At 46.4% G+C, this 18,326-nt stretch overlaps 1 protein-coding gene across 1 annotated transcript in view; it reads left to right on the forward strand.

Moving 5' to 3' along the window:
• Positions 1-18,326, forward strand: part of GABRA4 (gamma-aminobutyric acid type A receptor subunit alpha4) — a 91,784-nt gene that overhangs the window by 41,327 nt on the left and 32,131 nt on the right. Inside the window, exon 8 of the mRNA XM_060246302.1 lies at positions 16,159-16,418. Within this exon, the coding sequence (XP_060102285.1) occupies positions 16,159-16,418 (260 nt within the window). The remainder of the gene's footprint in view (positions 1-16,158; positions 16,419-18,326) is intronic.

Consider the following 18,326-nt stretch of genomic DNA (forward strand, 5'->3'; position numbering starts at 1 on the left):
TCAGGCTATATTAAGAATCATCAAGAATAAACTTTACATAAATTGCTATAATTCCCTATACAAAGCTAATGAAAATATCAAATGACCAGCATATAGGCATTTCGGCCACAAAAGTCCTCCTCAGCGGTCAGTAGTACACAACCATCTGGAAAATGACCAGTGAGGAAAGCCTTTGTGGCTGAAACACTGATGGTCTTCGGATATTTTCATTTGGTCATTTGATATTTCCATCAACTTTGTATAGGGAATTATAGCAATTTATGTAAAGTTTATTCTTGATGATTCTTAATATAGCCCAGTATTCGGGCTCTATGTTTATTTTGTAATTACATTATCATTTACATCATATAATAAACATATTCCCATCAAATTGGATTTGCTGTAGCTTGACCCTTGATATTTTGGGTTGAGTTTGTTTCCCCCCGTCTCCTTTGTTTGCTTCGGTTCTGGACCAACTTCCTCAGTGCACTTCCCCCAAGTTTGAAATCCTCTGAAGAGCTGAAACTTAATCTGCTGTTGTTCCTGTATCTGTGCTACCGCCTCCCTTCATTCCTAGAACCTTCCCTCATTCCCAGAAACTGCCAGTGCTGCAGCCTTTGTTAGGGTTGCCAAGTCCAATTCAATAAATAGCTGGGGGCTTTGGGGGTGGAGCCAGGAGACTTTGAGGGTGGAGCCAGGAGCAAGGTTGTGACAAGCATGACTGAACTCCAAAGGGAGTTCTGGCCATCACATTGAAAGGGACTGCACACCTTTTAAACGTCTTCCCTCCATTGGAAATAATGAAGGATAGGGGCACCTTCTTTTCGGGCTCATAGAATTGGACCCTGTGGTCCAATCCTTTTAAAACTTCAAGAGTGTTTTGAGGAGATGCATTGGATGCTTTGCTGACAATTTGGTGCTTTTACCTAAAAAAACAGCCCCCCCCCCTCCAGAGCCCGAGATACCCACAGATCATTATACCCTATGGGAATCGGTCTCTTTGGGAATAATGGAGTGCCCAGCAGACATTTTTCTTCCCTCGCTTTCTGATGACCCTGAAGCGGGGGAAGGGCCCCCAAACCACGGGATCCCCTGCCCCCACCTGAGGATTGGCAGCCCTGGCCTTTGTATATGTAGACTTGCCCTAGCCCAACTAGCCAGTTTACTTGATGCAGATAAGGCACTACACACTTTGCAGTTCCTAGGGGGCTGTAGAACACACTGGGAGATGGCAGGGAAAGTGTTGTATGTGCTGCCTATAGATCAGGCTCTCTGATAAATTTGCAGAGATGGTGGAGTTTTGTAGCAGGAACTCCTTTGCATATTAGACCACACCCCTGATGTAGCCAATCCTCACAGGGCTCTTACTACAGGGCCTACTGTAAGCTCTTGGAGGATTGGCTACATCAGGGGTATAAGAACATAAGAGAAGCCATGTTGGATCAGGCCAATGGCCCATCCAGTCCAACACCCTGTGTCACACAGTGGCCAATATATGTGTGTGTGTATACACACACACAAACACACACACACATATATATATATACACATACATACATACTGTGGCTAATAGCCACTGATGGACCTCTGCTCCATATTTTTATCCAATCCCCTCTTAAAGCTGGCTATGCTTGTAGCTGCCGCCACCTCCTGTGGCAGTGAATTCCACATGTTAATCACCGTTTGGGTGAAGAAGTACTTCCTTTTATCCGGTTTAACTTGACTGTTCAGCAATTTCATTGAATGCCCACGAGTTCTTGTATTTTGAGAAAGGGAGAAAAGGACTTCTTTCTCTACTTTCTCCATCCCATGCATAATCTTGTAAACCTCTATCACGTCACCCCGCAGTCGACATTTCTCCAAACTAAAGAGCCCCAAGCGTTTTAACCTTTCTTCATAGGGAAAGCGTTCCAAACCTTTAATCATTCTAGTTGCCCTTTTCTGCACTTTTTCCAATGCTATAATATCCTTTTTGAGGTGCGGTGACCAGAATTGCACACAGGGGGTGTGGTCTAATATGCAAAGGAGCTCCTGCTACAAAAAAGAAGCCCTGCTTAGCATGATGAAAACACCACCGTAGGCAGAAGATTTTGTTGACGTTGTCTATGTGTAGCACATCTTTTTACGAGTTCTTTCACTGAAGCCCCGTTTGCCTCATTATGAATTCATATTTTTTTTTTGTCTGTCTCAAGAGGAGGCCTATTGAGGGGAACAGGAGAGTTGCCCAAGTAAGCAGCATGCCCTCAGGCCTGAATGTATGCCAGTTTCACTGATATTGTCTCCATTTTCCTCCTTGCCTTGGTGAGAGCAAATTGAAAAAGCAATTAGGAAAATCGATTGCTGGATATTAGAATGAAACACATTAAAATGCAATTTGCAAGAGAATGCTAAAGCGGATGCTGAAAGTGAAGCAGATGAACCGCATGGAGGCAACAGACAGGGAGCCAAGGTGGGGCAGGGGGGCCTGGATACCTGACAAAAGAGTGGAGAAGAGAGAAGTGGCTAAAGCAGTTGGCTAAAGAAGGTATTTGCCAAAACCTCCGTTTTATCTTGCATTGGAGAAGGATTAGTCAAACAGAGACCATTGCGCTAAAGCACCTATTCATACATTCTGGAGGAATGAATTGGAGACGTTAGGTTGAAAGCTAGTGAGACCCTAAAGGAGAAACCTTTCTGTTAAAATGAGAAATCTAAATATGTGTCACTCATCCCCACCCCCATATTCTCTGGCTGATTTCGCACTGACCTTTTACTGGCGCGACCACCCTCCTCACGCCGGCGGATCTGCAGGGATTTCGCACCAGAAGCGCCGGCGCAGCCAAAAGAGCCGGCAACTTCCGTCGCGAAACCAGCTCAAACGGAAACCGCCAAGAAGCAGGAAAACGTTTGAGCGGGTTTCGCGACGGAAGTTGCCGGCTTTTTTGGCTGCGCCGGTGCTTCTGGTGCGAAATCCCTGCAGATCCGCCGGCGTGAGGAGGGTGGTCGCGCCAGTAAAAGGTCAGTGCGAAATCAGCCTCTCTTTAAAAAAAAAAGGCATTCATATCCAGGGCTTTTTTTGAGCAGGAACGCACAGGAACCCAGTTCTGGCTGGCTTGGCATCAGGGTGTGTGGCCTAATACGCAAATGAGTTCCTATTGGGCTTTTTCTACAAAAATGCCCTGGCTATATCTAAAACAAACAAACAAAAGCTACCTTTTAATAGGAGCAACCAAACCAAAATGACACAAAGCTGTGAAAGCTTTTGAGTTCTTCAGGAATGGTCATCATGATTCAAAACATCATGGACCATGCCAGCCTGCAGGTGGGACCTGGGGATTCTCCAGAATTACAGCTTATCTCCAGGTTACATAGATCAGTTCCTTTGGAGACAGTGGATGCTTTGGAGGGTGGACTCAAGGGTTTGGGGTTTTTTTTGTAGCAGGAACTCCTTAGCATATTAGGCCAAACACCCCTGATGTAGCCAATCCTCCTGGAGCTTACAGTAGGCCCTGTACTCAGGGTTGGCTCGCCCACTAGGCAAACTAGGCAGTTGCCTAGGGCGCCGAGAGATGGGGGAGGCAAATTGAGCTTTCGCCCCCCCCTCCGGTGCCCCAGGCAAGCGCTTAGTTTGCCTCCCTTCCCCCTCCCCACCGCTACTGTGGCTGCCACTAGCCCCCTCCGGGCTGCCACCGCCGGCTGCCCCCCCCCTGGGCATTGCCCCGCCGCCCTCCAGCACTCTGCTTGCCTGCCCACCATCGCTAAAAGCAGCAGCACTCTGCTCACTCCCTTCCCCCAGCTTGCCACAGCTAAAAGGAAGCTCTGCCGGCTTCGCAGCTCGCGCCTATACGTTTTGCCTCTTAACGAAACACTCAGGCGCGGGCTGCAAAGCCAGCAGAGCTTCCTTTTAGCCACGGAGAGCAGGGGGAAGGGAGCAAACAGAGCACCGCTGCTTTTAGTGGTGGTGGGCAGGCGAGCGGAGCACGGGGGGCAGGACGCGGGGGGGTGTGCCTGCCTAGGGCGCTGTTTGCCCTAGAGCCGACCCTGTCTGTACTAAGAGCCCTGGAAGCTCTTGGAGGATTGGCTACCTCAGGGGTGTGTGGCCTAATATGCAAAGGAGTTCCTGCTACAAAAAAAGGCCCTGGATCCAGTAACCGTGCACCCCACCCCCCACTGGTGGTGGACCTGGCAACCCTATGGAATGAAGAAGAAGGTAATGATCTCATGGTCTTGCCTTCTAAGCATCCTCTGTAAATCACTGAGCAGGCCAGCAGATTTAAAATGCCACTAGTGTCAGGTTTTTAGGAACACATCTTGGCCTTCTGGGAAGGTGTTGGGTTGCACTCTCAGCCTTTTGGGAAGAGGCAAAAATAATTTTTAAAAAGGAAGCCAGTGCTGATTGTGTTGCATATGCCTGCCCCCCCACAGGTTCACAACCTGTTTGACCAGAAACTCATTTATTATTTTACTGAAGCTTCTTTTCCACATCCAAAATCCCCCAATGTGTCCTGGCCCCACTGGTGGACCTCCTGATGGCACTTGGTTTTTTTGGCCACTGTGTGACACAGGTTGTTGGACCGGATGGGCCATTGGCCTGATCCAACATGGCTTCTCTTATGTTCTTATGTACCGTGGTATACAGTAGTATCAAACTAAAATGAATATATAAACTGGATAAATTAAATAAGCAGAGCAGATAAACATCAAATAAACATCCAGTCAAAGATGGCTTCCCTTAATTACCATTCATTTAATTTTCTACTATCATAATATCACAGGTGTTCTACCTCAACAACATTATCCAGAGTTATTCTATCCCTGGTGATCTCCTAGGGCTCCACAATGACAATTCTCAACTTAGGAATTGGATATTTTTTTCAGATGCGTTGCTAGATCGCGCTCTAATCCTAAAATCTAAAGTAGCCCCCTGGTTCAGACTAATCAAATCTGATCATCTGAGATCCCCATACCTGGTTAATATCTCCAAATTTAACATCAGAACATCTTTCACAGCTCTCTGCTTTCAGACTATGCAGACAGCTCTGTTAACTGGTCAATATTCCCACATTCCCAACAGAACAATGTTTTTGCATTTGTGGTTCACCTATGATAGAGGACCTCCCCCATCATATTCTATCGTGTCCACTCTACAATGCCCCCAAAATTAAATTTCTGTCTGGAGTACTAACCTCCTTAAAAGCACATTCAGAAACTGAAAAGATTATATTTCTGTTGTCTGACAATGGTGCTTATGTGTCCTATAGAGCAGGGGTGGCCAGTGGTAGCTCTCCAGATGTTTTTTGCCTACAACTCCCATCAGCCCCCCGCCATTGGGCAGACTGGCTGGAGTTGATGGGAGTTGTAGGCAAAAAACGTCTGGAGAGCTACCGTTGGCCACCCCTGCTATAGGGTCTCTCTGTTTGCACTTGCAGCTAAGAAGATAACAGCAAGAGTAATTGCAAGTGCTGTAACTTCTTGAGGTTGGCCTTTCTGGAGAACTTTTAAAGTGTTAATTTGAAACGTTGTTGTTTAGTTTCTGTTTTGTTTTGTAGCGGCCAATGGCTATGTACAATAAACTTTTGACTGACTGACTGACAGTCAAAGATGGAAGGAAATCCTGCCAATGAATAGAAAACTTCTTCCCATCCTGAAAGAGATGGAGAATAAAAAGGCCTTAACTGCATTAAAATAAAAACATATACGCACCCCATCAGTGTACAGTATAGACTAGATTCAACATGTGTTGATTAATTCTCATGTTACATTCAGCACATGCTGAGCTCAGTGTGTAATTTAAACCCCACATTTATCCAAGTACCAGTCCCTGTATTCATTTCTAAAGTGAGCCTGTATTGGCTTTTTCTTACAAGTAGATGTACATATGTATATGTACAGTAAAGAGCCCCATAAAGTCGCAGTACTGCAGTCCTAAGCTCTGTTCACAACCTGAGTTCAATCCCAGCGAAAGCTGGGTTCAGGTAGCCAACCTGAGGTTGACTCAGCCTTCCATCCTTCCGAGGTCGGTATAATGAGTACCCAGCTTGCTTTGGGGAAAGTGTAGATGACCACCCCGTGAAAAGTCTGCTGTGAAAATGCTGTGAAAGCAACGTCACCCCATAGTTGGAAATGACTGGTGCTTGCACTTTTATATGTACAGTGCATTCACAGTAAAATGTGAACAGAGCTAGTGGTGCAGTGGTTAAAGTGTTGGATTAGAATCTTGGGAGACCCAGGTTCAAATCCCAACTCAGGCCAGTCACTTTTGTCAGTCTACCTCACAAGGTAATTCTGAGGTGAAACTGGAGGAGGGGAGAATGCTGTGCATTGCCCTGAGCTCCTTAGATCAAAATACACCAGATAAACACAATGTGATAAATGGGTCCACCACAGGGAGATAGCTTCATGCCTATTGCATGATGGCTAGGAAATGAAAAGGGGCTGGATTCTAGGTGCGTTGTGATGTCTTGGCAAGGCACTAATGCCTGGTTACAGTGGGAATGGTGGCAGAGCTCTCTGCGAGTTGTGCGAGACAGCAGGGCTTTTTTTTTTGTAGCAGGAACTCCTTTGCATATTAGGCTACACCCCCCTGATGTAGCCAATCCTCCTAGAGCTTAAAGTAGGCCCTCTGCTAAGAGCCCTGTAAGGTTTTGGAGGATTGGCTACATCGGGGGGGGGGGGAGTAGCCTAATATGCAAAGGAGTTCCTGCTACAAAAAAAGCCCTGTGCGAGAGTGTGTTTGTGTGTGGGAGGGTTAATTTTAAAAATCCTGCTGCCTTTTGTTGTCCCCTCAGAGAAAGCTGATGACCACTTTGCAATGAATTTTTCTGTGCTGTGGTGAAAGCGACACATTTGCAGTAACAAGCCATTTAAAGGAATAATTTGCTAGTCAGCTTTGTGTTCCGAAGTATAAATGCTACCAAAATACTCTAGTTTCTATGGAAATTTTCTAGCTAGCAGCCTTTAGCTAAGTTTGGAAAATTCCATCATTCACAGAAAGGCAATTCAGAGCTTGGTTTTTCTGCCTTCCCCCAACTCAAAATCCATGGAAGTTTCAGGTGCCTCTGGGCTGGGTTTATCTTGCTCTATTTCAGGGGTGGCCAACGATAGCTCTCCAGATGTTTTTTGCCTACAACTCCCATCAGCCCCAGCCATTGGCCATGCTGGCTGGGGCTGATGGGAGATGTAAGCAAAAAACATCTGGAGAGCTACCGTTGGCCACCCCTGCTCTATTTGACTTGGGAGAAGCAGGGCATGAAGAAGTCATTCCACCTGCATTTCTCTGTCTTCAAGCAGATGTGAAGATGCTCTTTTTGTTTCCCTTTAAGTGCTTCTGAACACCCAGCAGTTTTTGTATGGCTGAAAAGGTTTCTGTAAAAAGCTATGATACTGCAGATGCTAGAATTCCCAATCTCAAGGTGAGGCCTGGAGTTCTCCTGGAATCACAACTGATCTCCATGGTACAGAGGTCAGTTTCTCTGGAGAAAATGGCAACTTTGGTAGGCGGACTCTGTAATATATCATAGAGTCTAGGAGAAACAGGAGTCCTAGAGTCACATCACACCCATGCTGGGTTCCTTTCCCTCCCTCAAGTCCACTTTTCTCAGACACCACCCCAAAGTCTCTAGGAATTTCCCAAGCCAAAGTTGGCAATCCAACTTGATGCACCTCCCCAAGGACTAATATGGGTCAATTTCAGTTAAAATAGATATACTTGGTCAGGGCTGCCATTTTTGTTTCCTGTGAAAAGTTAGGAAATGAACAGGCTTTCTGAGGAAGGGATGGAGATTTGAGCATGCCAATAGGAAAGAATGAGCTTGTTTTTATGCATTCTGGTCTACTTCTCCCCACCCCTACTCCCATTTTATTTCTATGTAACAATGGAAAGTTGTCAGGACTCAGAACTAGTTGGAAATGATCTGACTTGAGAACTTTTTCTTTCTGGAATGGCTGCTGGTTTCAATGAGGAAAAACTCTTGGCTGAGGGTGCTAATTAAATTGTGGAAGGGGATTAAGGAGAGGTGGGGCAGATCAGGCATTTTTTACATTCCTGCCCCATGCACAGGGTCTTGTAGAAATTAATGTGTGTAGAAGAAGAAGAAGAAGATATTGGATTTACATCCCACCCTATACTCTGAATCTCAGAGTCTCAGAGCAGTCACAATCTCCTTTACCTACCCCCCCCCCCCCCGCCACAACAGACACCCTGTGAGGTAAGTGGGGCTGAGAGAGCTCTTACAGCAGCTGCCCATTCAAGGACAACTCCTGCGATACCTATGGCTAACCCAAGGCCATTCCAGCAGGTGCAAGTGGGGGAGTGGGGAATCAAACCCGGTTCTCCCAGATAAGAGTCCGCACACTTAACCACTACACCAAACTGGCTCTCACCTGCCAGATCTCACCTGCCATTTTTTATTTTAAAAACGTAGGCCTGCCTCCAGGGGGGACCCCTGGAATTACAGCTCATCTCTAGACTACAGTTTCCCTGGAGAACATGGATGCGTTGAAGGGTGGACTTTATGGCATTGTACCCCACTGAGGTATCTGCCCTCTACGGGCTCCACCTCAAATCTCCAGGAGTTTCCCAACCTGGAGCTGGCAACCTTACTCTTCCCCATACCCTGACAGTACATGGGTGTGGGAACCTGATAACCCTACCTCTAACTTCCTGAAATTCTTGTTTTCAGACCACACTTGGAACAGGGTTTTTTTTTTCAAACCAACCCTTTGGTTGGTGCTGTTAATTTGTTTTGTTTGCATTTGGCTGCTTTCCCTTCCCTCTTCCACTGCTGTTGCAGGTAAGGTTGGCAGCCCCCAAGCGAGAGCGGGGGATCCCCTGATTTTGTGAGCTTCTGCCTGCCACCAGCGAGGTGGCGAGCAGGGGAAGCCCCGCCCCAAACAGTCATGACCCTAGGGTTTGATAAAGTCTAGAGTTCCACAAAATAGGAGTGAAATTACAACAAAAATACTGTGGAAAAATAACTAAAGAATCCTGAAAGTACTTAACAATTCTAATAATTATTCAGTTGTGATTCACCAATATTACAATAAAACTCATTACATGCTGCAAAAGTTCATAAATCTCAAATGCAATGTGCAAGGATAGAAATAAAGTTCATAAAAGATTTTCAGTTCCTGTGTGTCAATTTCTTGACTTTAAAGCGCTCAATGACGTTCACCTGACTCCACGGGAAGAATAAAGTGCTAGTGTGGTTCGAATTTCGAATGCAGACGATTTAAATTTTAGAAATTATTTCTTCACTCTTGCAGATGTTATATTGAAACTTTCATTAGTTGTAGAAGTTCTTAAAATAGTGGGTCATGATAAGTCTCTTGACAGTAAAGCTGCCTGTAATACTGTTTCAGATTCCTTTATCTAAGAGACACCTCCCACATTCCTGCAACCAGAAAGCAATCAAACTAACATGTGTTTCATCCAAAAACAATGTATCCAATATATTTTATGCTATTAAAATTCTAACAACTCACCAACATCCAACGAAACCCTTCTTATAGCACTAGCTCTGGAGAAAACTCTCAAAAGTTTCCCCTTACATTCTAACCTTTATTAGCGCAATTAGAAACAGCCATTTCATCAAAAGGAGCTGGAAATCCTGAGCTTCTCACAGTTCAAAAGTATTCCAACTTATAAATAGCAAGATAAGTCTAAAGCAGAATTTAGACCCCAGGGCTCTAGTGCATTCATTTTAAAAATAAGAGCAGCCTCTTCCCTAAGTAAGAGCTTTTTCACACGGCCTAAGTATTCCAGTATGGAAGCTGGTCAGTTACTGAACAGTAACGGGTTTCTGCTGGCATTTCAGACAAACGCGACTCAGTAACTGGCTGCTACCGGAATACTGTCACCTTTTCACACAGTCCTGCGGCTGTCCCAGTAGTGAGGCATGCCTGAGTCGCTGCTAACAAAGAGCAGCTTCTTCCAGTTTTCAACACCTCCTTCTGGGTTGAAATTGGTATGGGGCGCTGTGTGAAATGTCCAGTATCTAATCCGTGAGCAGTTTTCGCGCCCTTTTGCGTCAGATCTCCAGCTTTTTAATTTTTTTGTTGGAACGTCTTTTAAGATCGCTATAGCGATGTCTCACAACAGCACCACCATAGGGATAGCTGGGCTCCATTGAGATGCCAGAGATCGCCACCACTGAAACTTGATAACAGGTGCCCCATTGGAAACACAGTTCACGCGGGAGATCAGGGCATCAGGCATTGGTCTGTCACCTCTCGCTATCATTTCCATGCCCACATGGGAGTCAGGGGAATGTGATTGGTTTGAAGGTGACTCTGAGGCACAGTTTTTTTTTGGGGGGGGGGGCTGTTGCCACCTGGAGAGGGGTTGCCCATAGGGCAGCAGGTTTCGGCGGGAGAACAGACCAACAGTGATTGGTGAGACAGATGTTACTAACTCAGCCTGATGTGCACCCATCCATGCGACTTGTGCCAAACTGCAGCAGGTATAAATGTCCGGGGGGGGGGGGGAAGCCACAGATTTCTGTGGGTTGTAGTTGGTGAGCAGATTGTCTGGTTTAATAGGTTGGTGAGTGGTTTGCCAGGAACTGTGAGGAGGATGAGTGGGTCAAGAGGTGTAGCTTGGAGTGAGCAGGAGATTCTGGATTTCCTAGCAGTATGGGGAGATGATGAAATCCAAGAAGCTCTGCAGACATCCCATAGGAATTATGCTTGCTATCAAAAAGCCTCAGCAGAGATGGCCAAATGTGGCCATGACAGGACAGCAGAGGAATGTAGGAGTAAAACCAAAAGTCTGAGAGCAGAATACAGGTGGGTAATTGCACATAATTCCAATCCTGGAAATAAAAATGTCACATGCCCCTTTTATAAGGAGCTTCATAGAATACTGCAGGGGGGAGGAAGCGTTAAGTCAAGAAGGCTGTCTGCCATCACCTTTCTGGGTGATCAGCCATCAGACCATGGCAGGACTGTGGGCATGGATGGGTGCACATCAGGCTGAGTTAGCAACATCTGTCTCACCAATCACTGTTGGTCTTTTCTCCCGCCGAAACCTGCTGCCCTATGGGCAACCCCTCTCCAAGTGGCAACAGCCCCCCCCCCAAAAAAAAACCTGTGCCTCAGAGTCACCTACAAACCAATCACATTCCCCTGACTCCCGTGTGGGCATGGAAGTGATATAGACAGGTGACAGACCAATGCCTGGTGCCCTGATCTCCCATTTGAACTGTGTATCCAATGGGGCATCTGTTACCAAGTTTCAGTGGCGGCAATCTCTGGCATCTCAATGGACCCCAGCTATCCCTAGGGTGGTGCTGTTGTGAGACGTCACTATAGCAATCTTAAAAGACGTTAAAAGAAAAAAGCTGGAAATCACGCCGGTGGGCAAAAAAAGGTGAGAAAACGGCTGGCGCTGATGGAAGCGAGATAAAAGCGGAACAGTGTGAAATGGCTCACTTCAATCATGGAACCCTACCCGAAAAAAACCAAACCATGTTCCTGAAAACTCCCATCCTGTCTCGTGTTACTGCAAGGGGGTACAATACCGATTCCCTTCCGGTTTTCACTGGTAAGCATGAAAAGGGCCTAAGATCTTTTGAATCTTGTCTTGAGTTTTATTTACTCCTTGATATTTATACAAAGCACAACTTATACAAAATCTCATGTCCCTTTCAGTATGGTTTTTGGACATAAAATGTTCCGTGAGAGGAGCTTCTAAATTTTTTAAACGAAATCGAGATTGGTGCTCCAGGATCTGGACCCTTACCTGTTTTGTAGTATTTCCTATGTAAATTCTTGGACAGCCACCCAGGATTGCGTACATGACATTGCATGACAAACAGGAACTAAAATGTCTTAATTTAATTTTTATGTTACTGGTAGGGTGTACAAATTCTTTAGTTTGTATCACTAAAGGGTAGACCTTGCACCTGCCGCAAGGAAAATTTCCAATCACTGACTTAGTGCTGGCTTGTTCATTACTCATGTCCTTTTTAAAGTCTGAATGTACAATTAAATCCCTTATACTGTGGGTTCTCTGAAGCCCTATATAAGGTTTAAATTCACATCCTGGCACGTCACTCAACAGGTGCCAATGTTTATTGATAACAGATTTGATTTTATTTGACAAAGGAGTGTACCAGAAATATCTGGGGGCTTTGGGGGTGGAGCCAGGAGACACTGGGGTTGGAGCCATAAGCAAAGTTGTGACAAGCACAATTGAACTCCAAAGGGAGTTCTGACCATCACATTTAAAGGACTCACACACCTTTTAAATGCCTTCCCTGCGTTAGAAATAATGAAGGATAGGAGCACCTTCATTTGGGGCTCATAGAAATGGACCCCCTGTTCCAATCTTTTGATATTTGGAGGGCATTTTGAGGAGAGTCATCAGATGCTATGCTGAAAATTTGGTGCCTCTATCTCAAAAAACAGCCGCTCCAGAGCCCCAGATACCCCCAGATAAGTTTTCCATTATATCCTATGGGAATTGATCTCCATAGGGAATAATGAAGTGCCCAGCAGACATTTCCCTCCCCCACCCCCCGTGTTTCTGACAACTCTGAAGTGGGGGATTGGCATCTCTACTCACGAGCTGCTGAACTTCCAACTTCTTCAAAGCAACACAGAGCAACCAAAGGTTCAAGTTTACCTTTCCTATGCAAACGGCCTCTGAAAAGATTGTGCAACCAACGGAGGGTCTGGGCTGCTTTCACAGCCACTGGGAGCAGCCATATTGTTCTGCCTGCTCCCCCTGCTCCCATTCAGCCTTAAAGACACAGACACACTATCCCAAGAGGAAGCCTTTCCAAGCGGAGTCTGAAGCCTCCGGAGGTGGAAAGGCACATGGTGGCTGTGGGATGGGGCGTCCCCCTGCCAGCCAGCTGACTGGGAGCAGGAAGGAGCCTGGGAAAGCAGGAGAACCCCCGTTGGGACCTAGGGATTGGCAAGCCTACATGACCCAGTGCGACGTCCCCAATGTGATGACATGCTGAATTGATGTCATCATGTCAAGGATGTCACATTCGGCAATGTCGGCTGCTCCCCATTCCTGGAAAGCTCCCCCCCCCCACCAGTGAGCCCCAGAGAGCCAGCAACCCTAGTTACAGGCTTATAGTTGTAACTTTGCTTTTATGGGTTTTAGTTTTCAGAGTCTTAATTTTAGCATAATGCTTTTAAGTATTTTTCCTGTTGGATTGTATCTGCTATGGAATCTTGTTTATTTGTTTGTTTACCTTATTTATAGCCTACCTTCCTCACTGGGAATCTTCCATTTTGTTGCAGCACTGGACTGTGTTACTTCAGTTCAGGGCTTGTTTTGTAGCAGAAACTCCTTTGTGCATATTAGGCCACGCCCCCTGATGTAGCCAATCCTCCAAGAGCTTACAGGGCTCTTCTTACAGGGCCTACTGTAAGCTCTTGAAGGATTGGCTACATCAGGAGTGTGTGGCCTAATATGCAAAGGAATTCCTGCTACAAAAAAAAAACCCAAAAAACCCTGCTTCAGTTATTTCCCATGAGGGCTTATGTACTCAAATACCCACATAGACTACTGGACTGAAGAAAATTACCTCTGGACAGGACCTGCTTTGTTAGTTTTCTGACTGCAGTGCATTTCCCCATAGGACAGCATTAAAACAATCAGGTAGAAGGTGATGCAAAAAGTCCTGTGCATGAGACCCTGGAGATCTGCAGTGAGTTAGTAGACAAAACTAGCCATGATGACCCTGGAGGTCCCTTCCAACTCTATGACTCTATAATGAGTGGTCTGACTTAGTATAAGGCAGATTCATGTGTTTGCACTAATCATTGCTTGTCTTGCTGTAGGGTTTGAACTGTGCCAACTGTTTAAGTCCAAGTAGATAGTCTCCTGCAAGTCTTTGGCCCATTGTTTCAGATACCAGAAATGTGACTGGGTACCTGCATGGGATGCCTCATGTCCCAATAGGCAGTGCTCTGTGGATGTAATTTTGGTTGTGCAGTTGCACCTGATCTGTGGATCAGTTTGTGCTGGGTTTTTTTTTGTAGAAAAAGCCCAACAGGAACTCATTTACATGTTACACCACACCCCCTGACACCAAGCCAGCTGGAACTGTGTTCCTGCTCAAAAAAAGCCCTGAGTTTGTGCAAGATTCAGACCTGGATCGGTTTGTGCAAAATTCAAGGATATAGTGAGCCTTGTCTGAGTTGATTGTATTCTGTCCTGATTCAAGCTACAGCCTCAGTCCAGGCTCTGTAAGTGGATTGTTCTGTGTCATTAGACCTATAGTACAGATCTGTTGGGAGAAACACTATATTGTTGTATTCGCTCACATATTGCTGTCTCCTCTGTCACTTTATTGAAATGTACAGTCTCTCATATTATTTTAAAACCAATATGGAGTTCATTCTTCTTTACTGTTGTCTGGCGAAAAAGGGAGGGGGGGGAAGCGGTAAACAGAATCTGGAATTGTTATCGTTTGGAGTTCTGCTTCAGTAGAACCTTTTAGTTTTGCAGTTGTAAAGGCCTGAAAAACACCATTTGGTAGGAGAAGGCATTTGCTAATCTGGTGTTGAGGGTGAGATGAGTTACGATGAAGTTGGAATTCTAACACAAAAGTAATGAGCAGATGTCGTTGGGAGCAGCTACAAACAAAACACAATTCGGCTTGCCTGCAGAGCTGGATTAAAACCTGTGGAGGCCCCTAGGCAATTGAAATCTTGGGGGGCCCCTTGCAAATTATCTCAGAGTCTGAGTACCCGCCCCACTGCGCATGGCTCCCATTGCAGCCACCTTCTTAAAAGCCCCTTTTACTAAGCTGCAGGGGAGAGGCAAAAAGAGGCAAACTTGGTGACAACGCCAGCAGCAGCTGCACCAGGCAAATTGGGCAAAGAGCAGTTCAGTTGCTGGCTGCGCGTGCAGGCTGGGAGGGCTGCAAGTAGGGGGAAAGCTGGCTTGGGCCCCCTAAAGACATAGAGGCTCATAGGCCAGTGCCTACTTGGCCTAATTGTTAATCCGGCTCTGCTTGCTTGAACCCATGCAGTAGCTCCAGTTCAATGCAAAAATACAAAGGGAATTAAGGATTATTGTTTATTGTGAATGATGCCCCCCCCCATGAATTAATTCCTGTGAGATCTCACAGACGTTAAATAGTTCCTGGAAGAATGAATGAAACATACTGAATGATTAGCATCTTAATTGCTGTATATTTACACAGTCTACTTACTGGGCTGTTAAATAAGAGTTTTGGGGTTCATTAAGACATGAATTACTTGAAAAATACACTGGGTTTTATAAAACTGTTCAAGTGGGGTCTAAATGAGCATGGTGCCTGTGCAGAGAAACCTTCAGATAAATGGGGAGGGCTAGTCTTTACTGATACACTTAAACTGATCTGTCAGGACCATAGGAGTAGGCTTGCCAATCCCCAGGTTCCAGCGGGGGTTCTTCCGCTTCCCCAGGCTCCTTCCCGCCCCCAGTCAGCTGGCCAGTGGGGGGAAGCCTCACCCCCACAGCCATCATGTGCCTTTCCCCCTCCGGAGGCTCCAGTCTCTGATTGGAAAGGCTTCCGCTTGGGATGGGGTGTCTGTGTTACTTGGAAGAAGTTGGCTGCAACTCATGAGTAGAGAGGCCAATCCCTCACTTCAGAGTTGCCAGAAACCAGGGTGGTGGGGGGGAGGAGAACATCTGCTGAGCACTTCATTATTCCCTATGTGGAGATCGATTCTCATAGGGTATAATGGGGAATTGATCTGGAGGTTTCGGGGGCTCTGGGGGAGCTGTTTTTTGAGATAGAGGCACCATATTTTCAGTATAGTATCTAGCGCCTCTCCCCAAAGTACCCCCCCCAAGTTTCAAAGTGATTGGACCAGGGGGTCCAATTCTATGAGCCCCAAAAGAAGGTGCCCCTATCCTTCATTATTTCCTATGGAAGGAAGACATTTAAAAAGGTGTGCTGTCCCTTGGAGTTCAATTATGCTTGTCACACCCTTGTTCCTGGCTCCACCCCCAAAGTCCCCAGATATTTCTTGAATTGGACTTGGCAACCCTGCATAGGAGTAAGGATCATATGGCAAGGACCACACCAGTGTATATGGAGTATACATTGACACACTTTTACATAGCTTCTTTCTTTCCTACCCTTTTAGGGTCTGAGGTGCCCAATGCATAGGTGAGCGTGAAATATGATTTTGTTCTAACTGCCTAAATACAGCAACCAATTTTGCTTTGTTTCCTTTCTTTTAAAGGAATAACCACAGTTTTGACTATGACAACTCTAAGCATCAGCGCGAGGCATTCCTTACCCAAAGTTTCCTACGCCACTGCCATGGACTGGTTCATCGCGGTGTGTTTTGCATTTGTGTTCTCGGCCCTGATTGAGTTTGCGGCTGTCAACTATTTCACTAACATTCAAACGGAAAAAGCCAAAAGGAAAGCTATGAAATCCATCCCCGAATTTCCAGCAAGTCTCATGCAGAGGGAAAATTATGCAGAAGAGGCACCCACGGTATTTAGATTTAATAACACATTAAAATCTTACTAACACAGTGGTCACCAAATGTGTATGGGAGTCTAGTGTCAGATGTTGGCTGTAGCTGAATGGGGTGTTTGTGCACCAGCTGACATTTCCATTCAAAGAGAGAGAAATAAAGAGAGGGGACCAAGGCCATGGAAAGCTTTGAAGGTAAGGAGGAGTGGGGTTGAGCAGTCAGCAAACCACTGGAAAAGCATAAGGGTTGGTGTCACATGGTGAGGATATGAGACATATTTTGGCAGCAGAATAGTTGGTCAAGGGGAGGGAGGCTGGAGGACCAGAGAGGAGAGGGTTACAATGAGAGATATGTGGAATACGAACTAGAGCTTTTGCTGAATCAGTACAGGGAAAGGGCAGTATTTTTCCAACACTGGGCATACAAAAGCAAAAGAAGCATCAAAGATAAATCCAAGATTTCATGGTGATGGCATAGGTGGATGGTGACATTGTCTATGAATGTGGAGAGTGTATGAAGAGAGAAAGGCTTGGGGGAGATGATTGGTCTTGGACATACTGAGATTAAGTTGGCAATAGAACATTGTAATGGAAACATAACAGACAGCTAGAGATGTGCAACTGGATTCAGAGAAGCTGTTCAGGGGAGAAATAGAGCTTGGAATCAACAGCAGGTGGTGGTACTTAAAGCCATGAGATTTGACATCACTCAGAGATTGTGTAGAGCGAGGAAATGGAAGACAGCCAAGAACTGGTCCTTGGGGGAAGTCCAGCAGAGAAAGAAACAAGATGGAAACAATGAATGAGAAATAAGTCAGGTAGGAAACAAACCTTCTGAGGACAGAGTAATGCAAACTTAAGATGTGAAAGGATTCAAGCAACAATGAGAGGTCACTTATATAGAAGGCAGCAGAAGATGAGGACAGTGTAGAGACTTTGGATCTGGCAGCGACATTGGAACAGGCTATTTCAGTGGAATGCAGAAAGTGGATGCTGCAGTGCAGAGGGTGAAGAGACAAACTGGAAAAGAGGGTGTTCACGGTGGGACTAAGTGGTTTGGAGCCAAGGATGGAAGGGACTCACTTGGTAGCTGAAGAAGGAGATGGACCAGTGGATGGCTTTTGGGGAATAGGAGAAATATTGGCATGTTTAAACATAGCTGGGAAGTAGCCAAAGTAGACTTGGTTGATGATAAAATGAAGAGGAGGGAATCTGTAATGTACTGGGAGACGAGACGTGGTAAAGGCATTGGTCTTTAATCGCTGGTACATTACAGAACTGGGGAACACGCGGCCGGGTCCGCTAATATATACATGCACCCCGGATCAACCCCCCTGCTGGCCAGCCCAATCCTGGCCAGTTAAACTTCCCGCGCTTGGTCTTGATTGGCGGTGACTTTTCCCGCGCTGCGCCAGGTAACCCGAGGACGTCCCGGCTTGCGCGGCGCGGGTGCAGAGTCCGATACTCAACACTCCTCCCCCCTTAGTTTAAACCACATAGTCCCGGAGGTACTCCGGTGCTCTCCGTTCCCGTGTCGATCTCCTCGGGGTCGCTCTTGGTGCGGAGGCTGGTTCCGTTGTGGGCGATGCTGCTTCTGGCTGCGGGATGTTGGGGTCTGTTTCAGGCTCCGGCTCTGGTTCGGTGTCTCTGGGGGCGTCATAAGTGGGTAGGTCCTGTATTGGCGAGCGCCCTTCCGGACCTTCGGTTGCCCGTGGTTCCCTATTCCCTACCTCCTCTGTTTCTTCGGGTAGGGTGCGGCGGCGCAGCTGATCTATGTGCCGCCTTAGTACCTGGCCCCCCTCGGTGGTCACCTCGTATGACCTGGAACCTGTCACCCTAAGGACTCTCCCCGCGACCCACTCGGGACCGCTTGCGAAGTTCTTCGCGTATACCGGGTCACCCGGAAAGAACCCCCGCACCGCCTCC

The sequence above is a fragment of the Heteronotia binoei genome, chromosome 9 (assembly GCF_032191835.1).
Source record: "Heteronotia binoei isolate CCM8104 ecotype False Entrance Well chromosome 9, APGP_CSIRO_Hbin_v1, whole genome shotgun sequence".
NCBI lineage: Eukaryota > Metazoa > Chordata > Lepidosauria > Squamata > Gekkonidae > Heteronotia > Heteronotia binoei.